Source organism: Oreochromis aureus, linkage group 7 (assembly GCF_013358895.1).
Source record: "Oreochromis aureus strain Israel breed Guangdong linkage group 7, ZZ_aureus, whole genome shotgun sequence".
NCBI classification, from domain to species: domain Eukaryota; kingdom Metazoa; phylum Chordata; class Actinopteri; order Cichliformes; family Cichlidae; genus Oreochromis; species Oreochromis aureus.
This window is the reverse complement of record NC_052948.1, coordinates 14614715-14629024: the sequence shown is the minus strand read 5'-3', so window position 1 is coordinate 14629024 and position 14310 is coordinate 14614715. Positions and strand designations below refer to the sequence as shown.

The following is a 14310-nucleotide window of genomic DNA, read 5'->3' as shown; positions in this document are numbered from 1 at the left end:
TGCCACCAATCCACTCCTGTGTCCACACATCGCGGGTGCTCCGTCTGTTGTCAATCCCACGAGTTTTTCCCAAGGCAGTCCCATCTCATTTACACATCTGGATACCTCTTCATACAGATCTTGTCCTGTAGTCGTGCCATGCATCGGACATAACGCCAAAAACTCTTCTGTTACAGTCAGGCTGGAGTCCACTCCACGAATGAAAATTGACAACTGGGCAATGTCAGTTGTGTCAGTGCTCTCATCCACAGCAAGGGAATATGCAATGAAATCTTTTCCCTTTTCCACAAGCTGTTCTTTTAGATTGGTGGACAGCTGGTCTACACATTCAGCAACGGTGTTTCTGCTCAGGCTCACGTTTGAAAATAGCTGTCTTTTGTCTGGGCACACTGCGTCACAAACTTTAAGCATACAGTTTTTGATAAACTCTCCCTCTCTAAATGGTCGGGCTGATTTTGCAACTTCTTCTGCCACAAGAAAACTCGCCTTGACAGCAGCCTCGCTTTGTGATTTTGCTTTTGTGAACAGAGCCTGCCGGGACTAAAGACCTTGTTTTAATTCTTCCACCTTCTGTAGCCTTTGTTCCGTGTCCATATTCTTGTCTTTGTGTTTCTTAGAGGTTTCATAGTGCCTTCTTAGATTATATTCTTTCATTACAGCCACACTTTCTCCACACAGAAGACAAACAGGTTTGCCTTTTACCTCCATGAACATGTACTCTGCCTCCCACCTGGCTTGAAATTCCCTGTGCTCGCCGTACACCTTCCGTTTAGCCATTACTGGGGAGGGGAGTTGCTGAAAGTTGACATCTGCTCTGAATGCTGATGAATAATGAATGAATAATGAAGCCGAGCCACGCTTGCGGCGCTGCAGTGAGTTCGCGGGCTTCCGTTGCATTGTGGGGAATGGAGTATTGGTGCGTGCAAAACCCCAGCAGGCGGCTGTGAACTGCGGGCCGATTCTAATCCTAATCAAATATCATCAAATATCAGCCATAATAATTCATTCAGGGCCTTGACTTTGACACATGTGCAATAAGCTGTTACAGTATTAGTAAGTATAAGAATGAAACAAAAATGAATTCAGTAATAATGTTGCTCATCTGCTTGGATGTGAGTGAAGATTGCTGGCCACATAGATGTGATTGAGTTAAAGATTGTTAAGCTTGAGTGATACAGTTTCAAAGCAATTATACAGCATGAAAAAAGATGCTAGAATTATGTGAGAGTCACAGTTTCTATTACTTTAAATTCTGCTTTAACAACATACAAAAGACATGCCTTACCTTGCTATTTTACCACAGCCAGTCCACTTATGTAGTTGGAAACATGAATGCTTTTCGTTTTCAGAATTTAATTAAATATTTTTAAAAATCTTGGATACAAACATTCTATCACTTCAGTCCTTTATTGATTAAATCAGATCGATTTGAAATTATTATTATGAAAGTATTCTAGATTTATATACAATTTTTTTCTGAATCCAGATACAATATTTTCAGCTTCTTATATTTAACAGCTTCACTGCATGCAGATGAGTGAATAAACTGTAGACCAGTTACAATAATTTAATAGGTAGTAAACATAAAAAAATAAGTGAAGAAGCATTTTAAGATTGTCCTTTAATTTGTAAATCAATCAAATATAGCAACACACCTCTGCAATGCAAATTAGTATAACTTTTGAGTAGGTTACTAAAACAACCAGAATACCTTAATAATCCATAAGGAAATTGTGCAAATAATAATGATGAATACTTAAAAAAAAACTGAAGTCCAGACTAGTTCAACCTATGTTTAGTGTCTGTTTGGGAGCTTCGGGGTTGTTTGGGGCTTTTTTTGTTTTGTTTTTTTAGAATAAGCTGAAGCAATTGCAAAGACTTTACAGCTTTCTGTCAGGGTCCTGGGTCCCCTGACCCAGCATGTTTAGTTCTTTGTGATTTTGTATTATTGTACTCGTGTGAGTTATTCTATCGTTTCTAGTTTTGATCCCTTGCCCTTCATGTTTCTCTGTGTCCCCTCTGTTCTGTGTAAGTCTGTCTGCATGTTTGAGTTTCCCTCTGTCTTTCGGTTCTTAGAGTCCTCTGTCTCATGGTTTGTCTCTGTGTTTCTTAGTTGCTGTCTCCACCGTGTCAAGTTCGCGTCTCTGTGTCATACTTCCTGTTTTACTTTGAAGGTCCGTGTCTTATGTGAATGTGTCCTGCTTTGCTTCCTTGTCTCGTCAGTCCTGATTTCTCCCAGCTGTGCCCTCCTTCTGTGTCTCATTCCCCTCGTTACTTCCCAGTGTATTTTAACCCTGTGTTTCTCTGAGTCAGTGTCGCGTCGTCCCTCATGCTGTGTAGATCTCCTGGTGTCTCCCTGTAAAGTTTAGTGTGTTATTCCCCAGTTTAGTTTACTTTGTATGCTTTCCCAGCCTGTGAATAAAGCTGTGGTTTTGAGTTCATCCCTTGTGTCTAAGAGCCTGCATTTTAGGTCCAATTCCTGCCTGCCACACAGCGATTCATGACACTTTCTTTTTTCATATATATTAGGAGCCAGCAGGGTTGGCCAGTGCATTTAGCTACTTGTTCATAATGAACACCCTCTGCTGGGTATACAAGAACACGGCACAAATAACTGTCAGATGCTATAAAATTTTGTTTTCCTTCCATCAGTCCATTTTCTTTGCTGCTTGTCCAACCAGGCTGGAAACCATTCCCAGCCAAAACTGGGTAAAAGCTGGGGGTACACCAGTCCATAACCAGTCTAAAACACAAATTGACAACTACATACTCACACTCTCACAACTACAGTCAGTTTAGCATCACCAGTTAATCTCATACACATGTCTTTGTACTCTGGGTGGAAATTAGAGTGATGTTAGCCAATTTTCAGACTCAGCTTTAATGTCATTCAGCTATTTGACATGATAACCAGTTACGTGGGTCTCAGTATATAGGCAGTATAAATAACTAAATGAAAAAATAAAATAAACACACAACTAAGTGCTGAAATATGCTAATAAATAGTGTACACACACGCACACGCACACACACACACACACACACACACACCCCTCTGTTTTTAAATGGAGCACTCAGTTAAGTAAATGTTTTGGGGATTTTTGGAGGCTCTAGCTGCTTTGGATGCTCATGTAACCTGTTTCTCATCCAAGCACACTAACCATGAATTGTATTTGCTAAAGTCTGTTTACTCAGTACTTCATCTATGGTTCTTGAGTACAAACTGAAAATACCAAGGTAATTTGAATGTTGTCCAACAAATAGTCAGGTGAGAGCTCCACCAAGGGCAAATATGAGCTGGCAGCAAGGACAACGAAGGAAGATCAAGTTCTCAGAAGCAGCACGCACTGTGTTTATTCAGGGAGGACAAATGATTACACTGGAGCAGTTTTGGTCACTAAGACAGCTGCACACTTAATCCACAAAGATATATTATTATTTAAGTTCCAACACCTTTTATCATCCTCTAAAACCTACTGTCTGGCACTTTCAACTGTCACTAAGACAGTGTGTCAGATTGCAGCACAAGCTTTAAATTAGAGACATAGCAGTAATGTGATAAAAATCTATGCGAGATACTGTAAAATGTACTCCTAAATGTTCCCCCTGTAGAGTTTCATACTCCATGTTGAATGATAATAAATCAATAACAGATAATCTGCTGTGACATGTTAGCACTTAAATGTTTTTCTGCATCTGTTTTTGACTACAGTACTTTAAAGAAAATCTAACCTCTAAAGCAACAGGCAACCTGGCTAAATGCATAATGCAAGTTTTAAATGATTTTGTGATTTAAAGAAATGTAATTCTTAAATCACCAATGTGAAAACGTAACCGCCTCTTTTTATCGGTCTCTCATCACTGTATAATTTTAGTCACATATATTTATAAAACTTATTTGGCTTTAATTTAAACTGTCACTGGGTCATAAAACCAAGTGTATAGAGTCACCAGTCAAATCTAATGAAAACCACTAAAAGAAACTTTTTTAATTATTATTATTATTATTATTAGTAGTATTATTATTAGTATATTATTTTTTTATTCATTTGGCCTTCCACCGTCTTTTCTGTTACACAAATCTCCCAAGTATTTAAACCCAGATTTCTAACAGTACCACGTCTTCGCATTGTAACATCTCTGGTTCAGTTCAGCGAAAGAAATTAGTATAGATGGGGCCTGGTGCGCAAGACTGGCTACAGCTGCACCTGGCAATCAAAGCAGCCTTGCCTCTAACTTTAAGCTTGAACAGTATCCAAATCAATGACTTCACCCATCGTATAGTTGTTACTGTTCAGAAGCTGTAGAAATGCATTTTAATTGTTAATGTGGGCATTTCACCATAGGAGTCTGTGGGATTTAGTTTCTCCACTTTGGAGTCAACGTCAAACAGCCTTTCCAGGACCTGCGTTTCTAGCACTTCCGTGTAGACATTTCTGCTTGACTAAATTTTCTGAGTTAAAGCCAGATGATCTGTTTGCTTTGAGTCAGACCAAGAGTTTCTGTTTTCATTAAAGCATGCAAAGACAACAATGCATGTGCTGCTATAACACATGAAAACCAAACATTGTCTACTTAGACATGTTTTTGGGAAAGGTTTTGTTGACACAATTAACATTTGCTCTGGTAAAACAAGCAGTTCATTGTATCTGACCTTAAAAAAATAGGTACATGGGCAAGAGATAGTCATTATTTTTTATAATTACTGTTTAATCTAAAAGATATCAGGTGATCATGTAGGACTTTTTGAATATGAGTCTATGATCTTGATATAATATTTATTAATTAAACTGTTTTACCAAAATCCAGACAAACTTAGTGTCAATTAAAAAGAAATTACACCTCGTATTACTGCAGCTGCAGAAAATGTAGGCAAATTAAATTAGTATAAAATACTGAAAAGGGTGCTTTGATAAAGGCTTGGGCTGGACATTTGTCTTGGTTTATGCTTTCCAAGTCACATGAGAAGTTTAGGTTCATAAATAAATACTCTTAATCCGAAAATGAAAAGGTTACATGTAGGGGTTAAAGTGGGATTTAGCAGGTGGGGGAACTCTAAGGTGACTGTAGTGTGAGGGAAAAATATCCCTTAGAAATAAGTCGCATACTAATATGTATTGTGAACTCCACTTTATATTAAAATGTGTACAAATTGTGGTCAGCTGACCTGTGACGCTGCTCTTTGTGGATTTAGCCAACTGAATTCAACATGACATAAGCAGATGTCTCATGCCTACACAGTATAACGCTAGTATAAAATGTCAAATTTGGCGAGTAAATCTTATCATCATCATCGTCTGAAATACATGTCTGCTAATGCAGCCTAATACTAACCATGTACACCCCATCCTTTGTATTACACAAATATTATTATACTACAGTTTGTTTTGCAGGAAGTTTCACAAAAACAAAACTCTCCACTATATCATATACAGTTCCAATATTTGATTAAAAAAATAATTAGGACTTTAAGTAAGGAAAATTTCTGTCCAGTTTATCAAATGTCACGTACAGTGCAGTTACCTTTGAAAAAACCAAACAAAAAAACCCCCCGTACTCTTCTTCCTGCCTTTTCCTGTCTTTCTTACATCTTACTCTGACAGTGTCAGGCCTTATTGTTTTTTTTCACTCTCTACACAATAGAGGCACAGTAGCTACATTAACTTATCTAAATGTTAAAAGTTTATGTTTGGTGAAATCTGCTGAGCTGCTGAGATTGAAAAGATTAAAATGTTAGTCTGATTATGTTCGCCCTATTTTGTAGAGCTAGGTAGAAATGTCTATTATAAATACAACTTTGGGCATCTGCAACATAAATGCGCCACAGGGATTACAAGTAAAAAACGATGTGTTGGAGGTGTAAGCGGGCTTTGGCATGCCATTATTTTCCTATTTCTGAGTAAATGTCTCCATGCTGTCAACCTTATTGTGTATAACCTGCCTATCAGGTTTCATTCTCACTCGTAATTCAACCAATGACAAATGCAAGAGTCTTGTAGTCACTCACTTGTAATCACAGGAGGTTGCTGTTGCTAGCACCAGCTGTGGAAAAGTGCAAGAGGAGGGACAGCAGTCTCAACAACAGAGTGAGGAATAGAGTGGAAGGGGAAAATAATGTGGTTAGAACCGAGATAATTAGGAAGCAAGAGATTCAAGGATTCAGGTAAAATCAATGGCTACTTTTACTATGAGCCACTCTTAATACCTAAAGTGTAGCTTTTAGCTGTCATGCACTTGAAGTGCAACAACTGCCAACCCGATGAAGTTTTGTTTTTTTAAAAAAAAAAGGAATTTATAACATAATATGTGTATGCATGATAAATATACACCACCAGTCAAAAGTTTTAGAACACCTCAATTTTCACATTTTTGTTGAAAATTATGAAGTTTAATATCTCTCACTCTGAAATGAAAGCATAGTAAAAAAAAAAAAAAAAAAAAAAAAAGAAAGAAACAAAGAAAGCAATTGAATCATGAAATCAGTTTTTTAGACCAAAATGTATACTAAACCTTTGACTCATCAAAGTAGCCACCTTTGGCAGATATACCAGCTGAACACACCCGTGGCATTCTTTCTACAATAGAAGACAAATATTCTTCAGAAAGTTTTCCCATAAATGTGTTGCAATTGTCGGTTGCTTTGCTTTCACCCTTTTGTCCAGTTCATCCCAAACCAGCTCGATGGGGTTTAAATCTGGAGACAGTGCTGGACACTCCATGTTTTCAAGCATACCATTACGTTCTTTTTTTCCTGAGGTAGTTCTGGCATAGCTCGGACTTATGTTTTTGGGTCATTATCTTGCTGTAGGTTGAACCCCTGACCAACTAGATGCATTGCAGAGGGTATTGCATGACACTGCAGAATGCTTTGGTAGCTGTTTTGGTTCAGGGTGCCTCTCACTCTGTACCAGTCACCGGCCCTGGATCCAGCAAAACAGCCCCAGACCATCATACTCCCTCCTCCAGGTTTCACAGTTGATGCCTCACACTGTGGACCCATCCTTTTGCTTTGTCTTATTCTGACATCTTAGCAATGGCTATTTTACTGCAACTTGTCCTGTCAAATCTGAGACTTGCTTACTACGATCACTATTAAGCTGTGCTTGAAGCTGTTGTCCTGTGAGCTGCCTATCACGGAAGCTGTTAACGCTCAAAAACTTGTCCTTTGACTCAGTTGTGGCTTTTCTCCATAGGAAAGACCTAAATTTTTAAGTGTTATGATGGTCTGTCTCTCTTCCATTGTTTATTGCCTTTTTCTCACCCTTTTTTGGACCAACACACTACTTTCTGCAGTACAATACTGTTCAACTGATGCTGACGAGGGGATGGTAGCACAGGATGTTCCAAAAGTGCTTTCATAAAGACACGGGGGGTTGTAAGTAATCCAGAAAAGTTGAAACACTTGTAGAAATTAGTAGCACCAGCTGTCAAGGCTTGATCAACCTCTACTGCTGCAGAACAGCTCTAAATTATTTGGTTTTTTTGTTCAGGGAACCCATTTTGTGTTTCCTGAAAAGGGCCTTTTGTATAATTCTGCAATGTTCATTATTTTTCAGTTTTGGATAACCCTACCTTTTTTTAACCTCTGGCAGTTTAACAATTTCCTTTGGACCATTTCAAGCTATTCATTTGATTCAAACTGCTTTTGCAGTGAACCGATTCAATTAATTTAACTGAAATAAATAACTTAACTTAACTTAATAAATAACTTATAAAACTTTTAAACAGTAGTGTATAGATGAAGACTTGTTTATTTATTTAGTCCCAGTCCTGTACTTTCCAGTGATGGTGTGTGCATAAGCATAAATGATTCAGGTTAACTTACACAAGTTAGAACGTGCATTTAGTGTTAAGCTGCCAATGTGTAACATGATGGTGATGAGAGGAAATGCAAACACTTTGAAATCACAGTTTAAATTCTTGCTAAATTTAGAAACATCAGCTAACCTAACCCCACCAAGTCTTTGGAATGCAGGAGAAAGCTGGAGTACTTGGAGAAAACCCACGCTGTCATGATGTGTGCTGTATGGCAGGCAGAATGAAGGACCCAAATGCAGGGCTCGGAAACGGAAGGTTAAACTAAGGTTAAACTATTTCTCTGCTGCTTTCTTCTTATCTTTCACCAATCTAGCCTTTACCTCTTGTCTGCTCTAGCATTGTATCCACTAGACCAGGGGTCGGCAACCCTAGGCAAGGGTTAACTGGCACGCACGACCATAGCTGGACTGGCCATCGGGCATACCGGACATTTGCTCGGTGGCCCGATGATTTTTTTTTTTTTTTTTTCGGTGGTGGATTGGCCAGACGCTGGTTGGTGTGTAAAAATTACTCAGTTGTTTGGTGTTGGCCATGGCGGAGCTTCCACAGATTCAGTAAAATTAACAAGTGGAGGAGGCCAGCAGGTGGATGAGGGAAGGGGAGACAGGAGGAGGAGAGACCCGAGGCAGCCGCCGGTCAGAGCGTCAGGTGAACTGAACTTCAGGTAAGAAGTTATGACCTGCAGTCTATCTGGGTCAGATATAAACCAAGTTTAGGTGGAGTTTATTTTCGTTGTGCTGACGTTTTACAGTCAGTTACAATATCTCGTACTGCGTGCTAGCTAGCATGACGGAGTTTATATACTGCTGGGCGGGTGCTATGATTTTATTGATAGTGAACTTTATTTTATTCATAAGGTTAGTTAGTAGAGTTGCCAACCGTCCCGTACAAACGGAATCGTCCGGCACGCGTTTCGTGTTGAGCTGAGAAGGAACACAGTTTGTCCCGGACTTCAGCCAGGATGGAAAAAGACACAAAGCTGGAGTTATTGTGTCTTTGCTGCACAGCTGCATCTTCTTCTCCTCTCATTCTCCCCCCTCTCTCTCCTGTTGCTACTTCAATCATGCAACTGATCAATGATCAGCTGATCAGCTTTTCTCTCTTGTTTGTTTATCGCTCACTTTGCGCCACAAAGAGGAAACCGCCGGATGTCGCACTAAACAACAGCAGCACGTTTAAGCTTGGTCAGCTGCTGTTAGAATTTATTTCATATTCATTTCTAGTATCAGCTGAGGTTTTCTGGAGCCACAGCTGTAAAGCTGCTGGTCATGATGGTTTGTATATCTGGTGAGAGGGAAACATGCAGATGAAACCAGGAGATGTCCTTACTGAATCATCAGAGCTGAACAGGTGATGGAGAAACAGGTTTACCTTTTAGGTGACATGAATGAGTTGAAGGGAAGTTATCAACTGTTTCTGAGAGACAAATAACACCAGGATCCTTTTCTATGTAGCTGACAGCTGGTAACTGTGCAGGGGCGGATCTAGCAAAGTTTTGCCAGGGGGGCCGATAGGGCATTAACAGGGAAAGGGGGGCACAAAGAAATACTTTCTTATTCTCATTTAAAATGTCTGGCTGTTATTAAATAATTATCTGAAGCTTACAACCAAAGTTTTTATCTGACGTAAAATGAATAGAAATCATACATTTACCAACAAGACAGTGTACATCACTGTCACAACAGCGTTTGTTTTCATTCAAAGGCTTTATGGCTTTAATATCTGGGGGGCCGGTCTTTAGTCAAAATGCATCCATAGACTCGAGACACAATGCATTTTTGGGACTTTCAGGTGTATGGACCAATGTTTTATTTTCTGATTAAACCAGAAATCTTTAATGAGCAGCTAGATTTGTCTCGCATTAACTGGCTGAGTTAATGCCAGTTAATGATCACAAAACAAATCTTCACAATCATCTGGAACCACAGCACAGTGTAAGTCAAAGTTTAACTGAAGACTAAATTTTTTCTATGGAAAATATCCATGCAGCATATATGTTTATATATGCCTAATTAAATGTATTATATGAAAGTATTACAAATGCAGATTTGTGTCTGATTTGTGTAATGTTTCAACATTGCAAGTTATAGATTTTGTATATTTTCTTTGATACATTAAATTGCCTTAAAAACATTCAATGTATCAAGTCCAGAAATTTGGCACATGTGAAGTCAAATTAAGTTTTCTTTTTATTCTTTTCAAATTGAAAGGAATGCCTTCCATTCAAATGAAGACATTACTCTTTGAGCAGAAACTTACAAATATCCTCTTGCTTCCCTGAAAGTCAGATATATCTGGCTGTCTTAATGCTTGGCTTTTAAATGAAAAGCAGCATAAGACATAACACATTAGGCAATACATGTGGTTTGAAATGATAAATGCAATTATTAAAGCATAGTATCCATTGTAAAAGAAAAAAAATAACTCATTTTGTTTGTACAGGGTAAGGTGTGCGGCCAATGTGGAGATTTTGATGGTAATGCACAGAATGACTTCACCACCCAGGGTCAGCTGATAGTGAGCAATCCTCTAGAATTTGCAAACAGCTGGAAAGCATCCAGCAATTGCCCAGATGTGAAAACTAATCTTGACACTTGTACATCAACATCCAGACTAACCTGGGCAAGAAGAAAGTGTAATATTATAAAAGAGCCAGGATTCAAAGAGTGCCATAATAAGGTAATTTGTTCGTAATTTGTCCAAGCTAGTTCAATGGCTAATGTACACATTTTTAATAATATCTTAATCAAATTTTAATAATTGAACAGCTAGATCCTCATCAATATTATGAAAACTGTGTCAGAGAGACATGTGGCTGCGACACTGGCGGAGACTGTGAGTGTTTCTGCACAGCGGTTAAAAATTATGCTCAGGCGTGTGCTGAGGCTGGTGTTTGTGTTGCATGGAGAACTCCAGAGATCTGTCGTAAGTAAAGTCTGTTCTCTTTACTCTTAGATTAGTATAATCTTTTATCCTGTTTTGGACATGATTACATTTTAATAAGTACATTTGCAATATTTCAACATTATGTTATCATTTCATGCTACTAATTTGAATTATAGCAAGCAGGTTCCAATATATTGTAGACCTCAGAAACTGAGCTGCATCCATGTGTAAAATGTCAGGGTAGTGGTTTTGGTTTTGTGTTAGACATAAGAGGAAAAAGTGAAGAAAAAAAAAAAAAAAAAACAGAAGACAAAGTGTGCAAAGTTTCAGATGTTTTGTGTTTGTTAAATGTTAGGTTCCTGCATTGGGTTTATTATTTTTATTACACATCAGTTCAGTTCTGGAATTTTATTAAATTTAGATTTTTGGCCTTAGTTTTTTATTTTTGCCTCCCCAGTATTCCTTTGTGTGCTTAGTACTATTGTTGTCCCTGTGCTAGGTGTTTTTTTTTAATTACCTCCGATTTTATTATCATTCTGCTATTTTTTCCTGGTATCTTGCTTCTATTTTGACTATTGTTTTCACCTGTTGTTAATTACTTTAGTCCGATGTCTCCTTTACTTCCTGTGCCATAATATCTATCAGTCCACAGTATATACTCCTGTCCTTTGCATTGCATTTAGGTCAACTGAATATCCTGAAAATAACATAATTGTGTATCTGAACTTACTTGAAAGGGGGGGGGAAAGGCATTTTCTTTTTCCCTGTGTTTGTACTGTATATGTAAAAAAAAAAAAAAAAAAAAAAGGACAATCGGCCTAGAAATAGCAGAAATTGCTTTTAATGTAGTCTGTCTACTTATCTCCTCTGATGTGCTCTCTTTCAATTGTATTTTAAACTAAACTAAAAGGCATGCTTTCTGTTACTGACCCATATATTTGTGTCCTCTTCGCTCTTCCACACAGACATGTGTAACCCCATTTATTAGATGGTAGTTTTAAATAAAACAAAGTACAGTAAAAGACCAAATTTAAATGTAAGAAAAAAGTACATTAACATTTCCTAAAGAGATGCAAAAAGATTTTTATTTAGTGTCACATTTTTATGAAAAAAAACCCCTACTATTTAAAAACTATCATTTAAACATTTTTTTTGTTTGTTTTCTTTTAGCTGTGTTTTGTGATTACTACAATAAACCAGGTGAATGTACATGGCACTATGAATATTGCCCCCACCACACATTTTGCAGGACCTGTAAATATACAGAAGGAAATTGTACCAAATTCATATCCTCGCTAGAAGGTAAGCAGAACTCATACATTTGTACTGCTATAAATTTATGTTAGAACCTATAACCAAAAAATATTTGGGTCACTCTCAAAGATTTGAAAATGTTTTTATAAACAACAAATTGAAGCTAGTGCTAAAACTTTATAAAATGTTGTAACAGAGATTTTGATGTGACTTATGCAGGTTGTTACCCTAAATGCCCAGAAGACAAGCCCATATTTGATGAGGATACAAACATGTGTGTGCCTTGTATACCAAGTACAACAACACCTCAATCTACAACTAAAACTGTAACAACAACCACGACAACTACAACAACTCAATCTACTACTACAACTGTAACAACAACCCCAATAACTACAACAACTCAATCTACAACTACAACTGTAACAACAACCCCAACAACTACAACAACTCAGTCTACAACTACAAGTGTAACAACAACCCCAAAAACTACAACAACTCAGTCTACAACTACCACTGAAACACCTACTACTACAACTAAAATATCTACGACAACACCAACTCAGTCTACAACTACAACTGTAACAACAACCCCAACAACTACAACTACAAGTCAATCCACAACCACAAGTGAAACGCCAACTACTACAACTACAATATCTATAACAACACCAACTCAGTCTACTACTACAACTGTAACAACAACCCCAACAACTACAACTACAAGTCAATCCACAACCACAAGTGAAACGCCAACTACTACAACTACAATATCTATAACAACACCAACTCAGTCTACTACTACAACTGTAACAACAACCCCAACAACTACAAGTCAATCCACAACCACAAGTGAAACGCCAACTACTACAACTACAATATCTACAACAACACCAACTCCATCTACAACTACAAGTGTATCAACAACCCCAACAACTACAAGTCAATCTACAACTACAACTGAAATACCAACTACTACAACTACAATATCTCCAACAACACCAACTCAGTCTACAACTACAACTGTAACAACAACCCCAACAACCACAACAACAACTCAATCTACAACTGAGACACCAACTACTGCAAGTACAATATCTGCAACAACAATAACTCAGTCTACAACTACAACTTTAACAACAACCCCAACAACTACAACTACAACTCAATCCACAACCACAACTGAAACCCCAACTACTACAACTACAATATCTATAACAACACCAACTCAGTCTATGACTACAACTGTAACAACAACCCCAACAATTACAACAACAACTCAATCAACAACTACAACTGCAACACCAACTACTGCAACTACAATATCTCCAACAACACCAACTCAGTCTACAACTACAACTGTAACAACAACCCCAACAACTACAACAACAACTCAATCTACAACTACAACTGAAACACCAACTACTGCAACTACAATATCTCCAACAACACCAACTCAGTCTACAACTACAACTGTATCAGCAACCCCAATGACTACAACAACAACTCAATCTACAACTACAACTGAGACACCAACTACTGCAAGTTCAATATCTGCAACAACAACAACTCAGTCTACAACTACAACTGTAACAACAACCCCAACAACCACAACAACGCAATCCACAACCACAACTGAAACGCCAACTACTACAACTACAATATCCATAACAACACCAACTCAGTCTACTACTACAACTGTTGCAACAACCCCAACAACTACTCAATCTACAACTACAACTGAAACACCAACTACTGCAAGCACGGTATCTCCAACAACACCAATTCAATCTACAACTAAACCCGAAACACCAACTACAAGTACAAAATCTACAACAACACCAGCTTCATCAACCACTACAACTGAAACACCAACTACTGTAACAACAATATCTACAACACCAACTCAGTCTACAACTACAACAACCGTAACATCTACAATAACACCAAGTCCATCTACAACTACAACTGTAACACCAACTACAACGACAACATCTACAACAACTTCATCTACAACTGAAACACCAACTACTGCAAGTACGATATCTACAACAACACCAACGCAGTCTACAACTACAACTGTAACAACAACGCCAACAACTACAACAACAACTCAATCTACAACTACAACTGAAACACCAACTACTACTACACCAACATTTACAAATACACCTCAGTCTACAACTACAACTGAAACACCAACTACAGTAACCCACATATCTAAAACCACACCAATGCAATCTTCAACTACAACTAAAATATCATCACTAATGACAACCCCATCAACAACAAGTGGAACACTCACCACACCTTCCTTTTGCGACGGTGTACCGGTATGACTATACCCCAGTT

At 38.0% G+C, this 14310-nt stretch overlaps 1 protein-coding gene across 1 annotated transcript; it reads left to right on the top strand.

The window, feature by feature from the left end:
* The first annotated feature begins 10627 nt into the window (after positions 1 to 10627).
* On the top strand, positions 10628 to 14297 carry LOC120440831 (cell wall protein DAN4-like). The gene is made up of 4 exons (XM_039614169.1): positions 10628 to 10653; positions 12794 to 12873; positions 13191 to 13319; positions 13570 to 14297. Exons 1-4 carry the CDS (start codon positions 10628 to 10630, stop codon positions 14295 to 14297), a joined length of 963 nt encoding a protein of 320 aa, XP_039470103.1.
* Positions 14298 to 14310: the final 13 nt, after the last annotated feature.

Coding starts and splice junctions, on each gene's coding strand:
- LOC120440831 (XM_039614169.1), top strand. CDS start 10,628: ATGTGGCTGCGACACTGGCGGAGACT. Junction 10,654..12,793: donor CTGCGACACTGGCGGAGACT/GTGAGTGTTTCT, acceptor AACAACTACAAG/TCAATCCACAACCACAAGTG. Junction 12,874..13,190: donor AACTCCATCTACAACTACAA/GTGTATCAACAA, acceptor ACACCAACTCAG/TCTATGACTACAACTGTAAC.